Source organism: Penicillium digitatum, chromosome 6, assembly GCF_016767815.1.
Source record: "Penicillium digitatum chromosome 6, complete sequence".
Lineage (NCBI taxonomy): Eukaryota > Fungi > Ascomycota > Eurotiomycetes > Eurotiales > Aspergillaceae > Penicillium > Penicillium digitatum.
The window spans coordinates 1,051,661-1,069,710 of record NC_089389.1 but is presented as its reverse complement, the minus strand read 5'-3'; the positions used below and the strand labels follow the sequence as shown (position 1 = coordinate 1,069,710).

The 18,050-nt window shown below is 47.7% G+C and overlaps 5 protein-coding genes across 5 annotated transcripts; 2 read left to right on the top strand and 3 right to left on the bottom strand.

The window, feature by feature from the left end:
* Positions 1-3,609: 3,609 nt before the first annotated feature.
* Pdw03_5396 (Tetratricopeptide-like helical) lies at positions 3,610-5,932 on the bottom strand (the record flags this gene model as incomplete). The annotated part of the gene is made up of 5 exons (XM_066101047.1): positions 3,610-3,623; positions 3,672-3,755; positions 3,810-4,116; positions 4,173-5,814; positions 5,928-5,932. The coding sequence occupies 5 exons, from the start codon at positions 5,930-5,932 to the stop codon at positions 3,610-3,612; spliced, it is 2,052 nt and encodes a 683-aa protein (XP_065957987.1).
* Positions 5,933-6,609: 677 nt separating this feature from the next.
* Positions 6,610-7,736, bottom strand: Pdw03_5395 (Tetratricopeptide-like helical; the record flags this gene model as incomplete). The annotated part of the gene is made up of 4 exons (XM_014683435.1): positions 6,610-6,804; positions 6,864-7,007; positions 7,107-7,313; positions 7,368-7,736. 4 exons carry the CDS (start codon positions 7,734-7,736, stop codon positions 6,610-6,612), a joined length of 915 nt encoding a protein of 304 aa, XP_014538921.1.
* Positions 7,737-7,990: 254 nt separating this feature from the next.
* Pdw03_5394 (AP-3 complex subunit delta, putative) lies at positions 7,991-11,253 on the top strand (the record flags this gene model as incomplete). The annotated part of the gene is made up of 7 exons (XM_014683436.2): positions 7,991-8,001; positions 8,062-8,073; positions 8,131-8,249; positions 8,308-8,504; positions 8,560-8,943; positions 9,009-9,237; positions 9,290-11,253. 7 exons carry the CDS (start codon positions 7,991-7,993, stop codon positions 11,251-11,253), a joined length of 2,916 nt encoding a protein of 971 aa, XP_014538922.2.
* A 318-nt stretch (positions 11,254-11,571) lies between these two features.
* Pdw03_5393 (Ribosome associated membrane RAMP4) lies at positions 11,572-11,916 on the bottom strand (the record flags this gene model as incomplete). Its single annotated transcript, XM_014683437.1, has 3 exons — positions 11,572-11,678; positions 11,733-11,862; positions 11,914-11,916. 3 exons carry the CDS (start codon positions 11,914-11,916, stop codon positions 11,572-11,574), a joined length of 240 nt encoding a protein of 79 aa, XP_014538923.1.
* Positions 11,917-16,091: 4,175 nt separating this feature from the next.
* Pdw03_5392 (Reverse transcriptase, putative) lies at positions 16,092-18,050 on the top strand (the record flags this gene model as incomplete). Its single annotated transcript, XM_066101046.1, has 1 exon — positions 16,092-18,050. The coding sequence occupies one exon, from the start codon at positions 16,092-16,094 to the stop codon at positions 18,048-18,050; it is 1,959 nt and encodes a 652-aa protein (XP_065957986.1).

Genomic DNA, 18,050 nt, shown 5'->3' with positions numbered 1-18,050 from the left:
CTACCCCTAGATCCTTATAATGGCTAGACTAATAAAAGTATGGAAGATCCGAGGACTAGCAGTCTTTATTAATGCAAGCCCACAACGTCGGGAGGCATTTATAGCCCTTCAGCCGGAGCCTGCATTGATTCCAATCCAAGATGTTCGGACACGATGGAATTCAACATTTCTGATGCTCAACCGTGCCAAGAAGCTCCAGCCATTCTATGATCAGTATTGTACTGATCATCAATATCTTTATTTCAAGCTCGATCAAGAAGAGTGGCGTCAAGTCGAGTATCTTCTTCTTCTGACAAAGCCCTTCTTTGATTTCACAATGATGCTATCAAAGACAAAGGATATTACCGCACACAATATCTACAGTATCTACAATAAGCTTTTCTCTCATCTCGATGCAGCCGAGGCGAAGCTTAAGAATAAAGGTGTGATCTGGAAGAAACGGATGTTATGGGCACTCCAAACAGCAAAGAAAAAGCTCTCCAAGTACTACACTGCCACCGAATACGAGCCTTATGGTGACATCTACGCTCTAGCAACAATCTTCTCTCCATCAAAGAAGCTCCGGTACTTTTCCTCGACTGATTGGCAGGGCGATATTGATTATGCGAATCGTTATCAAGAGGTCCTGAGCCGAGAGTTCGATCGATATAGGAAGATGCTTACGCATGATACTAATGACCCAGCGGTACTGGAGACTTCTGGAGTAGCCATCGATGAGAATGATGACTGTGATCTTGATGCTGCTTGTGCATCCCAGAACCAGCCATTGGAAGAGCTTACAAAACCAGATGACGACGAGATTGCACGATATCTTGCTCGTGGAATTGAGCGACAGAAACCTCGACTTTTCTGGAAGGAATATGAGAAGAGCTTCCCGACCCTAGCTAGGATAGCAAGGGACATTCTATCTATCCCTGCTAGTGGTGCTGGTGTTGAACGACTATTCAATTGTGCTCGTGATATCTGTCATTACCGTCGTGGTCAATTGAAGCCGAGTACAATCCGTGGCCTGATGCTGCATCAGTTTGCTACCAACTTTGATCTTCGGCAAGAGGAGCTGGAGATTATCAAAGAGCATCTATCTCAAAGTGAAGCTGCTTTGCTAGATCAAACTCGGAGATCATTACCACAGCTTGAGGTCTTAGAGCCTATCAGTGATAACGAGGAGGAGGATCAAGAGACTGGACTCGAGGCTACCCAGCACACTGAGAGCGGTGATAATGACTCGGATGATGATAGGGCTGAGCGATGTAGACGGGCAAAAGGAAAACAACCTCAAAAACGACCATGCGAGGCTGTTGAAGAGGATGATGAGCTTCCAGAGATGCTGGTCGATGGGAGTATTCCAAGTCGTTCAGGGCGGATTCGAAAACAGCCAAGGTTACCAGATGGCTTCCAGTTAGATCTGTAAATAGCAAATAGGTCCTAGAAGATTCAAATTCATAAAACCCCCCAAAAAAGCATAGACTGAATTTCTGACCGTGGTCAAAGACTAGATTTGCGACCGTGGTCAGAGATTCCAATTGTATACTACTATAAGTAGAGCAGTGCTTGACCTTCCACCCATAATTTCTGACCGAGGTCAGAAATTATACTTACCTGGTGATATTCAACAACCTCGAGTACCAAGTATTACACGAAAAATACATAGGAATGTATAATAATAATGCATACCCCTTGAGGTCACGAGTCTAGGCATGTTTGTATTGTTTGATATCCATTGGATATCCGCAGATATCCAATGGATATGAGGTCCATATCCAAATCCGCACTTTGCGGATATGGATTGCGGATATCCGCGGATATTGCGGATCGTGCCGCAGTCTAGCAGTGATAAAAGAAAAAATATCATCCATTTCACTCACTCCTTATCAATTTCGGGACTCGACCCGGGGCCTTACGAGGCGTAGGAGTACCTCGTGCAATCGCCCAGCGTACTTGGTTCCGGGTGATACCAAGATAATCCGCAATTCTTTGTTTCGACCAGTCAATACTATCCAAAGTAAGCACTTGGATAGCAGTATCTCGCTCTAGCCAGTTCCAACGTTGTAATTTCCGGTCAAGATTACCCATCGGAAAGGGCTCACAAGGCATGGCAGAAGTAGCGGAATTGGTGGTGTCGGCGGTAAAGGACTCGATATCGGAATCCGGTGGTTCGGGGGGGGGGGGGCTTGGGGTACGAGGGACCTCTTCAATAGGGGCTCAGGGTATTCCATAGTGAATTGAATTGAATTGTATGGTAGAGAGGGTAGTTGAAGAAGGAAGAATTCAAGAGCAAAGCAATACATGGTGAATACAGAGTGCTAAATTTCATTAGGACTAAATTATGCAGATCTCTACACCGCCACTGTGGAGGTGGTAAATCTTTATAGGGTAGACTGTTGTAGGAAAGAAACCATGAGATAGGAACCTTTGTGGGGTCCTGCCACGTCAGACAAACGGTGCAAACTTTAACAAGGCGGAGACATCTAGCAGAAAGAAGACAGTCCAGGCCAGATCGTCACACAGATAACAATGGTGCGATTGCCTTGGCGTCGAATCCAGAGTTTCATACAGCAACAAAAATATATCGCCATTCGGTATCATCGCCTTCGAGAGGAGGTTGCCGCTGGTAATGTTAAATTTGTCAAAATCCCGACAGCTGAAATGGCTGCCGACGGTCTCACAAAGCCTCTCGGAAAAACGATGTTCAAGCGCTGGGTGACGCAGGTGAGTCTAACAACCTACAAAAGCGACCTATAGCCTTGATTTTCGATTTACATACAAAAAATGGGGGGTTATTTCATGGTACAAACTGGCTTTTTCATGGAGAATAGGGTGTTTTTACTATACAGGACGACTAAGGTACTAGTCGTGGGGGGTGTTGGAAGCATGTGAATATTCACATGCTTCCAATAGGTTGATTCGATTATATAAAAACAGCGCGCTGCTTCGCGAATAGCGCTAATTTCTCACCTTTTAATAGCCTAGATAGCTAATAAGATCATACCCTCTCTCTCTATTGAATTTTGAGAAAATTGAGTACGAATTGGTGGCATAGTGGGTGGTTAAATTTAGTAAGATCTAATTCCTGGACGCGTTTTAGGTGGGGTGCGCAGCTCGATGGTGAAATACGTTAGTTGGCGAAAAATCCGGTTTAAATGGTGCCTTGCTTGAAGTAGTCTAAATTGTTGTGTAGGTAGTGAGAAAGTGCGGTTGCGGTTAGGAGCTGTGTGCATAGTAACTCTCCAACAAAAACCACGCCATCCTACCTAGTTTACCAGAACAACCTACAGTGGAGTTACCGATCTTTTCACTAAAGGTGACTGACTCTATTCGTCCACTCATGGCGGCTACATTGAGTGACACTTGAGCAGATATGGCAGCTTTAAAAAACAAGCTTGAGTTGATATTAGTCCCCGGCGCAATCCATAGTTGATGCCAAATAATAAATATACTACGGGCATTGATCATATTCGTCATCATTTTCCAAAGCGACATTACCAATACGATTTTCTTGCCTCTCCATTTTCCAAAAGGTCCAGACATGGGTATAGTGCCCCAAAGCGACCTGATATAAATCCAACAATCGCCTCAGACTAAGCAGGGTGATCGGCGGGAACCGGTTTCTCATGGTGCGGGTGCTGGGGGAGGGGCATCAGGTTTTTTTTCCACTTTAAAACCCCCTTTACCCCCCCGGCGATTGGAACCACCTGCAATCCACATCGCGAAACTCCCGGGGGCATCTGGTCCTCGGGCCTTGACTTTTTTAGGGCCTGGAGAAAAGGTCAGTGCATGTCTCTGGGAGCATTTGAAAGCGACATTCTTACCATCTGCTTTCTTCTTCGACTCGGCAGGTGGATCCGCAAGTTTAACAGGGGCAGGCTCTGGTGCAGGGGGAGGAGGAGGCGGAGGAGGAGGAGGAGTAGGAGGAGGAGGAGGAGGGTCTTCCTTTGGCTTTTCGGGAATTGGCCACATGTGCATAGTGATAGCCCAGTCAGGCTCGACCACAGTTTCCCAAACCTGTGGGAGGATAATGTCGCCATCCGGACCAATAAGATCATAATGGCCCTCGGCCACATGAGGTCCAATGACTTCGATATGAAGGAAAGCCTGCCGGATGAGCTCTTCCATCCCCTATAACCAACATTAGAATAAGAGAACCATGTAAATGGAGTGCGGGGTTGACGTGCCTGCCAGGTAGCACATAGCTCAAATGGAAAGCTGAATTTTCTCCCAACGGCGTCCTTAAATTTGATAGGCTGCTTCTTCTCTGGGGGTGGCGGTGGTGGTGGCGGTTCGGCAGCTTTAGCAGCCGCTTCAGCAGCCGCTGCGGCCGCTTTGGCAGCTGCTTCATTGGCCGCTGCGGCCGCTTTGGCAGCCGCTTCATTGGCCGCGGCAGTTGCCGCTGCTGCAGCCTCAGAAGCGGCCGCAGCCGTGGCTTTCTCCGCCTCCTCCTTAGCCTTTGCGGCATCCTCTGCTGCCTTTTTTTCTGCATCCGCTCGAGCAAGCGCCGCAGCTTCTTGGGTAATCTTCCTATCATGCGCGAGCTGTGCATCCTGAGCTGCTTTCTCGGCGGCCGCGCGTTCAATAGCCTGCTTTTTGGCAAGCTCTTTCGCTTCCCGGTCTAGACGATCGTCCAGAATCAACTTCTCTAGCCTCGCAATTTGCTCATCCTTGGAAGTATCGATTGGTGGAGGCGGAGGCGGCGGTGGCGGTGGGGGAGCGGGTTCAGGGGCCGGGGCCGGAGCAGGTTCGGGAGCAGGCGTCGGCGGTGAGGGGGATTTAGGTTTGGGTTGCACTGGAGGAGAAGGCACTGGGGGGTAGGGTGGCCAATAATGAGGAGGCATCATGCCCGGGATCGGTCCCCCGAAATAGTTGGGTTGATCTGGATAGAACCCGGTCTGGCCGTAGACCATCAAGTCGTGAGGATATCCAGGGTATGGGGAGTGTGCACCCTGAGGACCCATCGCGTGCGGCATTGGCATTGACGGATGCATTGACGGATGCATTGACGGATGCATTGGCGGATGCATTGGCGGATGCATTGGCGGTTGCATTGGCGGTTGCATTGACGGATGCATTGGCGGATGCATTGGCGGATGCATTGGCGGATGCATTGGCGGATGCATTGGCGGATGCATTGGCGGTTGCATTGGCGGTTGCATTGGATTGTGCAGTTGAGGCGGCTGGCGAGGCGCATGTCGTGGATGTATTTGGGGTTGGTCGGGAATTAAATGAGACCCAGGTAGGAACTGAGGTAGGTATCCATAAGGCGGAGGAGCACCGTAAGGGTTGGGTTGGACCGGGTGGGGAATTCTCATGAGTTCCGATGTAATCGGGGGAGGATTGTGGTGGACATACGGGCCATGGCCCGGGGCCGGAGGAGGGTAGGGACTGTAAGATGGACCAGAGGACTGGCTGGGATCGTATCCAGGGGCGGGTGGCATAGGTTGGTGCCAACCCCTCCGGTCATACCGACCAAAATTGGGAGGGTACTCATCTGCGGAATCGGCACTGTCGGGAGAATCTGTTCGGCTGTGAGGGACGAACGACTGATGTTCTGGAACCATACGTCGCGATGTTGGGCGACGGCCCGAAGCGGAGCGTGAACCGTGGGGCGGACGACTGCGGTGTGAAGTTCTTGATCGAGAGGTCGAATCAGATGTGTTCAATTCCTCCGGATATGTCAAATGCGCCCACTCATCATCACAATCCTGGTACTCATGGTTTTCTAACTCGGAAGATGTAGGTACATGGAAACCAGACGAGCCCTCGTCGTCGGAGCAAGAGTGATCCGAAACGTGTGGGTCTGGATCAATCGAGATACTGAGCCTATGGAGAAGAGAGAGAGGGAACAAGGGTGAGAAAGAAGGTTATCTCAAATCAGGGGGAGGGGGAAATAGAGAGAGGGATAGAGGAATAGGGAAAACGTAACCCAAACATACGACATGGAGAAAATGAGAAGCCTCGGAGAATCTAAAATTTAATCTATCCTCTCACTCTCTCGCATGCGCGAAGTGAGGAAGGAACACCCAAGTAGGGATTGATCGGAGTAGATTGGGGAAGGGGGGGGGGGGGGGGGGGGGGGAAATATGTCAAGAGGTTAAAAGATGATCGCGGGGGAAAATTGTTGCGCATGTGACTATTTTTTCTGTCTTTCCTCTTTTGAATCTGATCTCTTTGAATAGAGTGAAAAAGATAAAAAGGAAGAATGGTCCCCTTTTAAGAGAGGGATGGAAGGATAGGAAAGATACAAAATAGTCCACGAGTTTCAGGGTATATCTAACTATGTAGAAAAGAAAAAAAAAAAAAAAAAGAAAAGAAAAGGTCCACGTCCCTTTTGTTAGTTTCTTAAATATGTGATGTGAACTATTAGGCTCGTTGGGCATATGTGGTGGTTTTAATTTGAGAAAATTGAAATTTTTTTTTTTTTCAAACATTTCCCTCTGCCCGAACGAAAATGCCCAATCTCTCTCTCTATACGGAGTACTCCGTATTCCTTACCCACTTGCTCCATATCTGAACCCCATACACGTGAATAGAACACTCTAGAATCAACAGATGGGGTTTTATGAGGGTATTCTGGTCAAATCAAAAGGCTTAGTTTTAAGCCGCCTGAAGGTTACTTCATTGGCGATTCAGCAGCTCTTTGGCAGCAATCAGCTCACTTCGACTCGATGCCCAATGTTGGTCATTGATCGATCGTGACTCAACAATTTTGCCCAAATTGAGGAGCGCAAAGGCCTTCAATCGTTCTAAAGTCTTCTTGGGAAGTTGACCAGATACGCCTGCGTAATTATTGTCAAGCATCCGAGTTGAGGCCTATGGGGGGAAACCTGGGTTAGAATGGAATGAGTCAATACCATTATTTGCTGACTTACCAAAGTTAATCCATAGAATCCTCGCAGGTAGTCATCGCAAAGCTCAATGCTTCGACTGAAGTGCTGCACCGACCTCCCAAGGAGCCGGGATGTGTCCCCCTCGGAGGCGCAGATGTATAGCAGTTCACCGAGGCGGGAATGAATCTTACACATGTCATGTTAGTGATTGTGACCCTAAGAAACTTGGAAATTTTTTTTAAGAAACCCCCCCCCCCCCCCCCCCAAAAAAAAGGGAATGCATACATTCCAAGAGTTAGGAGCAATGAGCAAAGCCTCCTCGAGGCTAAAAACGGCTTGGGAACCCAACCCCTGTGACTGATACAAGTCGGCTAGTTCACACCATGCTTCGGCATCGGTAGGGGTGGCATCGAGGAGTTGGATCAGACCAGAGATTGCGTCAGATGGTCGATTAAGCGAGCGTAACAACGCTACCCGGCGCTTCAAGATGGGCTGTATGTATGGTCAGTCTTGACCCATCGCCACGGGCCTGCAACCAATACTGACCACATTGACTGGACTCTGTGACAGGGTGTTGTCGTATTCCTGCAGGCATTTTTCTAGTACCGACTGATCCTTGGCAGTTGCCTCCTCGTACAAGCCTCTAAGCCCCATGATCCTTTCATTAGAGGGTCCAAACCGCAGGCTGAGGCGATTCAGGCAGGTATGTGCTGACTCGTCATCCCCCGTCCGAAGACAGGCCAACAGAAGCTGCTCTAATCGTGCATAGTAGTCTGCTGTTTCTGGAGAATTGGATGAGGTAACCCAAGACCCGGCTTCCTGACCAAGGATTGCTGGTGCTTGTTGAGCAAGATGAAGAGCAGAGATCAAATCCGATCCCCTGATCTCGCGGATATCAGCAACGGGACCAGCCATAATAGTAGTAACAGTACAGCTTCAAAGAGACCTTTAAATCCAAGAAAAAGGAAAAAAAAAAGCAATTTGAGCACAGGGGTGATCGCGTTAAGATTGATGTTGAGTGTACCGGAGCTTAACTGGCCACAGTCCCGTGATCTGATCTCTTATCGGCCAAGTGCCAACTCTCCACCCTGCGGAGCTTGGGTTGCTTGCACTCACTTGCACTCACTTTCATCAATCTTCTGAACTATGGCTGATCTGACAAATCTATAATGCATATCTGGTTTTACTAGGGGACTTAATAGTTATTCTTCTCCGGACTCGAACTTGTGACGAATGATAGCTCCGACACGATGTGGGCACTCTAATGTTTCTGCTCTCTGTTGGCAAACGCTAATGTCTGGAACCCTAGGTTCGAAAAATCGCTTTATGACCTTATCAAAGGTCTTAGAGTTCATAAGGGAGGTGAAAATGAATACATCCAAAGTTCCTTGCGTGAGTGCAAGGCCGAGATTAAAACACAAGACATGGGTACGACGAACTCTCACCTATTCACCCGGCGATGGACTTGGTGCTGATCTACAAGTAGACAAAAAAGCCACAGCGCTCTTAAAGCTCATATATCTCGAAATGTTTGGGTATGACATGTCCTGGGCCTCTTTTCACGTTCTCGAAGTCATGTCATCCGCCAAATACCTCCAAAAACGAGTCGGGTATCTCGGAGCAGTGCAGAGCTTTCGACCAGACACTGAAGTTCTGATGCTGGCAACCAACTTGTTAAAGAAGGTTTGCACTTTGCGTGGCTTTTAATTCCCCTTTAAGTCGCTAATGATATTTGCAGGACATTGTCACCCCCAGGATCCCCAACATGTCACTTCCTCTGATTACTTTGCCGCACATTATCACACCCTCCTTAGCAATTTCCTTGCTTCCCGATTTACTTTCTCGACTTTCACACTCAAGCCCGGTGGTGCGCAAGAAAACGATTGTCTGCCTCTATAGGCTTGCTTTAGTGTATCCCGAGGCTCTGAAGTTGGCATGGCCCAAGATAAAAGACCATTTGATGGACGATCAAGAAGATGGAAGTGTCACTACTGCGGCGATCAACGTGGTTTGTGAGCTTGGTTGGCGACGGCCTCATGACTTCCTCCCTCTGGCACCTCGATTCTTTGAGCTTCTGGTTGATAGCGGCAATAATTGGATGGCCATCAAAATCATCAAACTTGTCAGTCTCCTATGCCCCTAAACCCTTGGAATGACTATTTTCTGAGCACCTTTTGACTTTTCTAGTTTGCAACATTAACCCCGCTAGAGCCAAGGCTGACTCGCAAACTTCTGCGTCCATTGACGAATATCATTCAAACCACCTCCGCAATGTCTCTGCTCTATGAATGTATCAATGGTATCATCCAAGGGGGAATTTTAGATGGAGAAGAGGATCTCCAGGAAAGGGACGAAGTTGCCACTCTTTGTGTCGGGAAATTGCGGGGTATGATAGTGATGGATAGTGACCCTAATCGTGAGTTTCCTTACCTTGCGTTTCAGTATACGATCACTAACCGTCAAGGCAGTCAAATATGTCGCACTTCTTGCGTTGAACCGCATTGTTGCCACACATCCAACGTTGGTTTCCATGCAGCAAGACGTGATTATGGATTGTCTAGACGATGCCGACGTTTCTATCCGATTGCAGGCTTTAGAACTTGCCGTTGGGATGGTTAGCAGCGATTCTCTCCAGCCAGTAGTGAACCGTCTGCTAGATCAGCTGCAGCAAGCCTCTATTCTTGCAGCTGAATTGCTCGACACTCCCGAAAGCCCCGAAAGCCTTAAAGCCCCAACATTATGGCCCAACGACTACCAGACTGAGGTTGTTCACCGGATTCTGGATCTTTGTTCTCAAAAGAACTACTCTGAAATTGTTGATTTTGAGTGGTATGTCGCTGTGCTAGTCCAGTTAGTCGGACTTCTCCCACCATCGGAGAGTGAAGACGACTGGGGCCATCCGAAAGAGCAAGAGGCTATGCCCAATTTGAGGATGAATCCGGCGCTTCGAATAGGGACAGAGATTCGCAATGTTGCTGTTAGAGTAAAAGGTGTGCGTATGGAGGCCACAAGAGCAGCCGAGTCTCTCATGTTTGTCGACAACAGATCAACTTTCTTCCCTTCCAGTTCAACTATCGGCGCCGGTATCTTAGGCCCTGTCGCCTGGGTTGTTGGTGAATACGCTGAATATCTGCTGTCGCCTAATCGGACACTACTGTCATTGATTGACATCTCTAATGCATCGCTTCCCTCTAGTACTCTTTCCCTCTTTTTGCAAGCCATTCCAAAGGTGTTTGTTCGGGTTAGCCAGACTAGCCAACCAGGAGATCTCTGGAAAAGTGAGATGTCGCTTTTACTTGCTCGAGTTGTTGAGTTCCTCGAGGCTATGGCGGCCCATCCTGATTTGGATGTCCAAGAGCGAGCCATCGAGTTCCTAGAAGTCCTACGCCTAGCAGCCGAGGCATTGACTTCCAATACAGAGGAAATGCCATTCCTTCTCGCTTCGGTCATACCAAACCTATTTACAGGGCTCGAACTCAACCCTGTTGCGGTCAGTGCCCAAAAGAAGGTTGTCTTGCCGGATAGCCTTCGCCTAGATGAGCCATTCGGCCATGATCTGCCAAGTCTTTTCCGCAACCTGGATAGCCCAACATTACACAAGTCAAATTCTTGGGAAATGTCAGACTTCTACCATCTTCCTGAACTCTCGACTCCCAACAAGCAGACTCGTGACCTTGCACTGGTTGATTTGCAGCCCCATGCGTCAAATCAAAAATCTACCGGTGCTCCGGTGGAATCCTCTATTGCAGTACAAAGACGAATGCTCGAGCGTATGGAACGCTTCAAGGATGACCCCTTCTATATTGCTCCTTCTGGAGAGTCGTCTGGCACGTCTACGCCATTCCATGAAGCTCTGAACACATCCAATGGCGAGGTCTTGGACATTGATTCCATACCCATAGTTGACCTGAAATTGGGAGATGAACAGCTCAGCCATGCGGATTTCGATAGCCAAAGAAGCCGTCGAACCCCTGGAAGCAAATTGCTAGTTGCTGGCGATGAGACTTTTGAACCCCCAAACTCTTTGACAGACACGTCCAGGCCCAAGGGTGCCGGTGATGCCCACCCTAAATATAAGCGCTCTTTACTCCAAGTTGACTCGAGCAGCCTAGGAAATTTGTCCTTGGCAAATGGCCCATCTTCTCAAGTTCTCGCGGATGAAGGGGATACAGAAATGGCCAGAGCATTGCAACAAGTGGAGGAAGTACGATTGCGGATGCAGCGAGCATCGGAGCGAATCCAATTAGAGGGCACTCCGGCAGAAGGAACCCTAGTCAAGAAGAAAAAGAAGAAGAAGAATACGAACAAGCACATTTCTTCAGAAAGAGATGTTGGCACGGTGGTTGAAGACCCTACAAAGTCTGCAATAGGAAAGAAGAAAAAGACAAGGAAGAAGACCGAGGAACCAGACGAGCTATCGGGCGAGAATTGAAGATCTTCCCGGCGGAGTAAATATTGCAGCACGTTGTGGGATTTAGCTCAAGCAGCAACAGGGAGATACAATCAAATAATCCAAATTTCCAAAAAAACAAAAGGTGGGGGGAAAGAGCTTTGTAATATTGCAAACCATCTTGATTTTGACGTTCATTTATCCCCAGATCCATCCCTTGTTCCCTGGCCCATTGATCACTTGATGCGAGTGGGATCAGACAGTAGTACGTGGGATAATCGGTCATGCTGACACAAAGTAGATGAAAGGTTGTGAGCCAGGGTATTGGCGCAGTAGGGGAATCATCGCTTGAAGATCATTTCATCCTGTGATCCGGGTGAACCATGAGACCATGGTGGACCAGAGGTCAGGGACAATTCGGAGGAGCTCTAGGAAAAGACCGCCGCAAACAACAAAAGCGAGTAATACTGGGACTTTCATTAAGCATGATTCAATTTAATAGGGGGGAGTTAGATACATACCAACCCAGCTTGCTGAAAGGGGTGATTTTGTGTTCTTCTTCGGTTTGATTGTGGTTGGCGCCTTTCCTCTCTTCGCGGCCTCGGTCTTTGCGAAGCGGTCGTTTGCTCGACGTTGCTGTGGTGTTTGTGCCTGTCAGGTGTTAATTATCATCCACGGCAGGATAGCATCCTTTTTACCTACCATGATAGGGTTGTGTATAGAGATTTGAGGAAGACAGATATGGATGGGGAAGGGATCAAGACGTGAATATGCCGACCCCCTCAAAAAAGGCCACGTTGTTTTTGGAGACACATTACTATTTACACTTTTGGGAAGAACAGCCCCCCTGAAAATTGATAGTTTCAATCCCTAGGCGGGATTTTGCAATAGATGCGTAGAATAGATTTGTAGTCTCAACTCACTGTCCAGCACTCTATTCTTGTCCTGATGTTATCCAAAAAAAAAAGAAGCTACTAAACAAAGATGGAGATGGAGGAAAGAGCTTTAGTCTAATTTAGTCTCTGTCACAAAGCACATGCCAATCTGTACTTTTTTAAAAAAAAAAAACAAATTCTGGAAGGAAAGGGGTTTAAGCTCTCTTACCAAGGAGATACATGCTTTGAGTATCCATAAACATGTATATAGGTCTGTGTACATGTGTTGTGTGCACTGATCATACGGGGAATCAACATTCCAAAGGCGGTGTGTAGCATAGCAGGGCGGGATGACATCAGTTAGCTTAGTCATCTTGATCACGCCGACGCTTAACGTATTTCACAAGCGAGCCGCCACCCTTAACCAAAACGAGTCTAGGAATTAGCACTTAGTCAGTTCAACCACCCACTATGCCACCAATTCGTACTCATTCCTCTCGAAATTCAATAGAGCAGGAGGGTATGATCTTACTAGCTATCCAGGCTTTTAAGAATCAAGCAATCTCTTCAATTCGTGAAGTGGCCCGCCGTTTTAACGTCCCAAGATCCACCCTTTCTACCCCCGCCTGAATGGTATACAACACCGCGCGATTTCTCGCGCCAACTCTCATAAATTGACCGATACTGAAGAGGAATCTCTTCAGAAATGGATCCTCTCTATGGATTCTCGTGGATCAGCCCCCCGGCCCTCTATAGTATAAGAAATGGCAGATCTTCTTCTTCAAAAGCGTGAAACTACCCCGGTTCTTTCGGTCGGCGAGAAATAGGTATATAACTTCGTGAAACGGCATCCTCTCCTATCCTCCCGATTCTCGAAACGATACAACTACAAGCGTGCGAAATACGAAGATCCTAAAATCATTAGGGAGTGGTTTAATTTAGTTCAAAAGATAATCCTTTAATTTGGAATCGACTGTCAGGGTGCGGGCTGGCAGGACGGTATGATAGGAGATGACTGGTAGGAACAGGTCGTAACAGATCAGATTCCCATTGACAGGTACAGACAGGGGCAGGCTATTATACAAGACGTAGCTCGAAGAGCTACAACAGGATCTAGAACTGAAGTTCGGATAAACAGGTCGGAGATCACGTGACGTGATCTTCCTCTTACTAAGCACCACGGTTCGCACCGTGACATCGACCCTAATAATGGGACATACTGTTGGCACAGCAGTCTAACCTAATTAGGTGAAGACTGCCTTGGCACCAATTTTTCAGCCTAAGTGTCATTTATTATGGTATCGCCACAGTAAAAACACCCCCTTTAAAACCACATTAGCCACGTTGACTTAGCTCTGTACATATGGACTCGGCCCCATATTAATTTAATGCCTCCAATAAAATCACATGACCTGTATAGGGCTAATTAATTAGGGTTAGCCGAGTGTCCCACACAGTGAAATGGGGTATGCTCAGTGGAAGGCATATATTGTATGCAAGAATGGTATGTAAAAAAGGCATATAAAAAGGTCGTACAAAAATGAAGCTTTTACAATGGGGGATCAAAATTAATTGACGGATGTGTGGGACACTCGGCTAACCCTAATTAATTAGCCCTATACAGGTCATGTGATTTTATTGGAGGCATTAAATTAATATGGGGCCGAGCAGAGAGGTACTATGTGGCTAGGGTGGTTGGGGGGCAGTGTTTTTTACTATGGCGATACCATATAAAATTGCACTGGTATTGAAAATGGACTGCCAAGGACTAAAATCTTAAAGGGGTTTAGACTGCTGTGCCAACAGTATATCCCCTAATAATATCTATAACTTTGATAAGACCGGTTTTGCAATAGGATTGACTATAACTACGAAGGTTATTACGAGGAGTGAATACTACGGTCTGAGGCCGGTTTTATAACCTAGAAATCGTGAATAGGTGACGGTGGTTGAATATACGAATGCTTCTAGGTGGGCGCTTCCTCCGTGTGTGATTTTTCAAGGCAAAGTCTTTATTGAATCCTAGTTTAATAGTCTCCCGGAGGATTAGCGCTTCGAAGTTAGTCCTAACGGCTAGACTTCTAATAAAATTTGATTTCGCTAGCTAGAGAAGGTCTTTATTCCTAGGACTTTATATACGAAGGGGGTATACCAGCTTTTGATACCTAACGGCCACGGAAGTTATTTAACACCTCAATTTAACAAAATTTACGAGTAAAATAAGGTGATACCAATCTACATACTAGCGTATTTATCTCATATTTTATAACCTTTAGATATTGGTTATTTTGCGGTGTTAAAACGTGCGTACAGTCGGATAGTCAAAACTAAGATACAGAACGGGATCAACTATATTGACAAACTTAACTTCCTCGAAGTATACCCTCTCGCACGAACTGAAGCTTTTAAATCGGAGACTATTAAAAATAGCCTCGGAGTAGCTAGTTTAGTACTATTTACACCCGACCGAGTGATTTCAAAGCTTAATATTCGGCTTCGAACCCTAACCCCCCTAGCCAGCCGGGGGAGTGAATCAAGCCGGAATTTTACCCCAAAAACCCCCTTTACGGAGAAAGAACTACGTCGTCAAGCTTCATCAATCAAAGCTTTACTTCGTACAAGATCTCGAAGCCTACCTAGCCCGTCAGATCGTGCATTAAACCAGCTTATAAAAGGCTTCCGTCTTACAATGCAAGGTGCTATCTTACTCGCCGAAGAAAATTGTTACGGACCTGCCCGTCACCAATCAGTGGTGCCCCACCGGGTACACAGATGGGCCACCAAGAGCCAATAGATCTATCTGTCAGCAGATCACGTGCAACACTGTATACCCTGGCGTTCCCAGGTATCGAAGGAAACGGAAGTCCCGATCATGCTCACTGAGCAAGAGCATGATCCACCCTGAGTTGGACTAAAGTCTGGTGTGTATGTACCTCGATACATCAGCAACACCCTTTGGGACAACAAGGACATCACGTGACCGTGACCCCAGCAGTGACTCCAGGGGAGTCACCCAGGGAGTAGGAAACGAAGAGCTCTGAAACGTTTTCTGTCTCAGGGTGGCACCATTGAGGCATTTGTACCTATCTCAGGGTGGCACCACACATCTCGACAGATATATAAGTCTATGTCCGTCAAGTATCAAAAGTCGATATTGACCTTTTGTCCGTGAATAAGTCGATGGAATGAATAGTTTTTCAAGCCATCGAAGGCCAATTTCATCAGAGGTCCATCCATTAGGACTGACTTCGAAGCGCCAATCATTTGGAAGATTGTCGAACCAAGATCCAATGAATACTTTGCCTTTGAAAATAATGCATGGAGGTAGTGCCCAACCTGAAGCATTTGTACATTCAATTGCAGTCACCCATTCGGGATTTCCAGGTTGTAAAAGTGATCGCCGACCGTAGTATTCAGATCTCGTAATGACTTTAGCAGTTGCGGTTAATCCCATTGCAAAACCAGTCTCATCGAAGTTATAAATGTCATCGTTGTCAATGCCGTATTGAAGAATCGTTTTTTGAACAAGTGTAAACCATTCACCAATGATTTTTTGATATTCACATTTAGCACGTTCGTAATTGTAACGTCTGGAGAATCTCGAGGATATATTGGGATATCGTTTAATGTAATTAGTGACCCAATTTTTGCCGACTGTAGATGATGGGTTGATTCCGCGATGCGAAAGTAGAACATTCGCCATTTTTTGCACCATTGAAGGTCGTGGAGCTGAACCACGATCGTCCATAGAGAATATCCATTTCTGAAGAGATTCCTCTTCAGTATCGGTCAATTTATGAGAGTTGGCGCGAGAAATCGCGCGGTGTTGTATACCATTCAGGCGGGTAGAAAGGGTGGATCTCCTAAAAAAAAAACAACTCTTTTTGCCCAGATTCAATTTTTGTTCTATCTCGCCAACCAAGGGCCTACAGGCTCTCAAAATTAGTTCAAATTCTTTCTAACTTCCGGCTCTATCTTTTGATCCTATTTTATAGGAATTGAAGGATGGCTGTCGCCGGTGGTGGAAGAAAACCAAATTCGCCCCCTGAAACAGAGTTTTCAAAGGCACCCCCCAAGAAACCACGGAACCACTTTAGTACCATGGAGGAGCTCGCTCAGAGTGCTAGAGAGGTGCTGAACACAATGGAAAATGACGGAAGAGGTGAGATATATATTATCAACTTTGTGAAATCCGTCGAGCAATACGCACTGAACTCCCTGAAGGGGGACAAACCGCAGGTTCAGGTCATGGAAAAGGTGCAACAGGCACTCAACCGACTCGACCAGCGTATGGATAGCATCGAAAAAGCTACGACGGCGATCAAAGCAACAGCAACGACACCGTCCACACAAACAAGCAATTCGAACGACTCGGCAGCCTTCTGGGCACGGCTCCAGAAATGGGGACAAGGGACCGGCTCCGGCCCCCCCCCATCTCTCCCGACAAGCAATGGATCATCCTCGATCGGAGTTTCGCCAGCTGAGCTCCGCGAAGATCGAGAGATTATCGTCAAGATTCGTGACAGCGACACCCGCGAAACCCTCCGCCGGCGGACACCAAGGGAGATCGTCGAGCAGGCTGAGAGGACACGGGAGCAAGCCGCCCGGAGGAAAGCCAGTGCCCCCCTTGGTGGTAGCTGCCACTTCTTAGCGGCGAAGGTTCTCCCCTCTGGGGATGTGAAGATGACGGCGAATAGCGCTTCCGGTGCGGAGTTGCTACGAAAGCATGCTGACGGCTGGTTGAAATCATTCGGCCCAGCAGCACATGTTAGGAAGCCGACATGGGGGGTAGTAGCGCGCGGTATCGATACGAAGACGATGCTGTTGACACAGGAGTCGATGGCGGGGATGGCGAAGGAGCTGGTACGCCAAAACAGCCACTCATGGGGTGATACCCAGGTTGAAATCCTCCACCTTGGCTGGCTAGTAAAACCTGGCAAGCGTCGTGAAGGCTCTATCATCATTGAATTCACCGACCCGGTGGTTGCAAACCAGGCGATCACGCAGGGTACGCTCTGGCAGCACCAAGTGCACCAGACTACCCGCTTCTGCCGAGAAGGCCGTTCGAAATTATGCCTGAAATGTCAGAAACCAGGACATGTACACTCACAGTGTCTAAACGAATACCAGTGCGGCCACTGTGCGAAGCAACACCCGACCTGGGAGTGTGCTAAGCAAGGGGACGTCGAAGTGAAATGCGCCAATTGTGGCGGAGGCCATAGGCCAACGAGCGACGCATGCGAAGTAAGAACAGCAGCGAAAGAAGGGGCAAGACTAGCACTGGCTAACAGCCCTCTATTCCATCGTGTGCCACTCCACTTCCGGCAAAGGGAGACTACGAAGGGTAGTACCACTACCTCCCAGTCCCAACAGGGACTCGATACCCCAATCCACGCGCCGCAGCAAACTGCACAGCGCACGACGATATATCGGGCAGCACCTACATCGAATCGGACGGTGATCGCATCGCATCCGACAGAGAACGCACCTCATCCGACAGAGAACGCATCGCATCCGACAAAAGAAATTCGGAGGATGTATACAAAGGTTGGGGTGGAGAAGCCCCAACGAAGAAAGGAGCCCAGCCATGTGATGCGAACTAGATCGAGAACGTCGGAGGATGACGATCTACCTATCATACCAGAGGAGCTCGCTGAAACTGCCTCAGCAGTAAGCCAGTCGGCTCGCTCTTTGAGGTCACAGAACCAAGAGACTATGCAGTTCATGACAGATCCGGAGAAACAGCTCCAGACGTCATATAAGAAGAGGAGGATGACAGCACCAGCTGATGATATGGCGGAGGACTACGTTATGGATGAACAACCCCGAACGACTCGGCGATACCAACTGGTACGACACAAAGTTGCTGAAATCGACGAAGATGCGGAAGAGGAGTTCCATGATGCGTCGGAGCACAGTGATGATCCAGGAACAGACACCAACAACACCACCACATCTCAATGA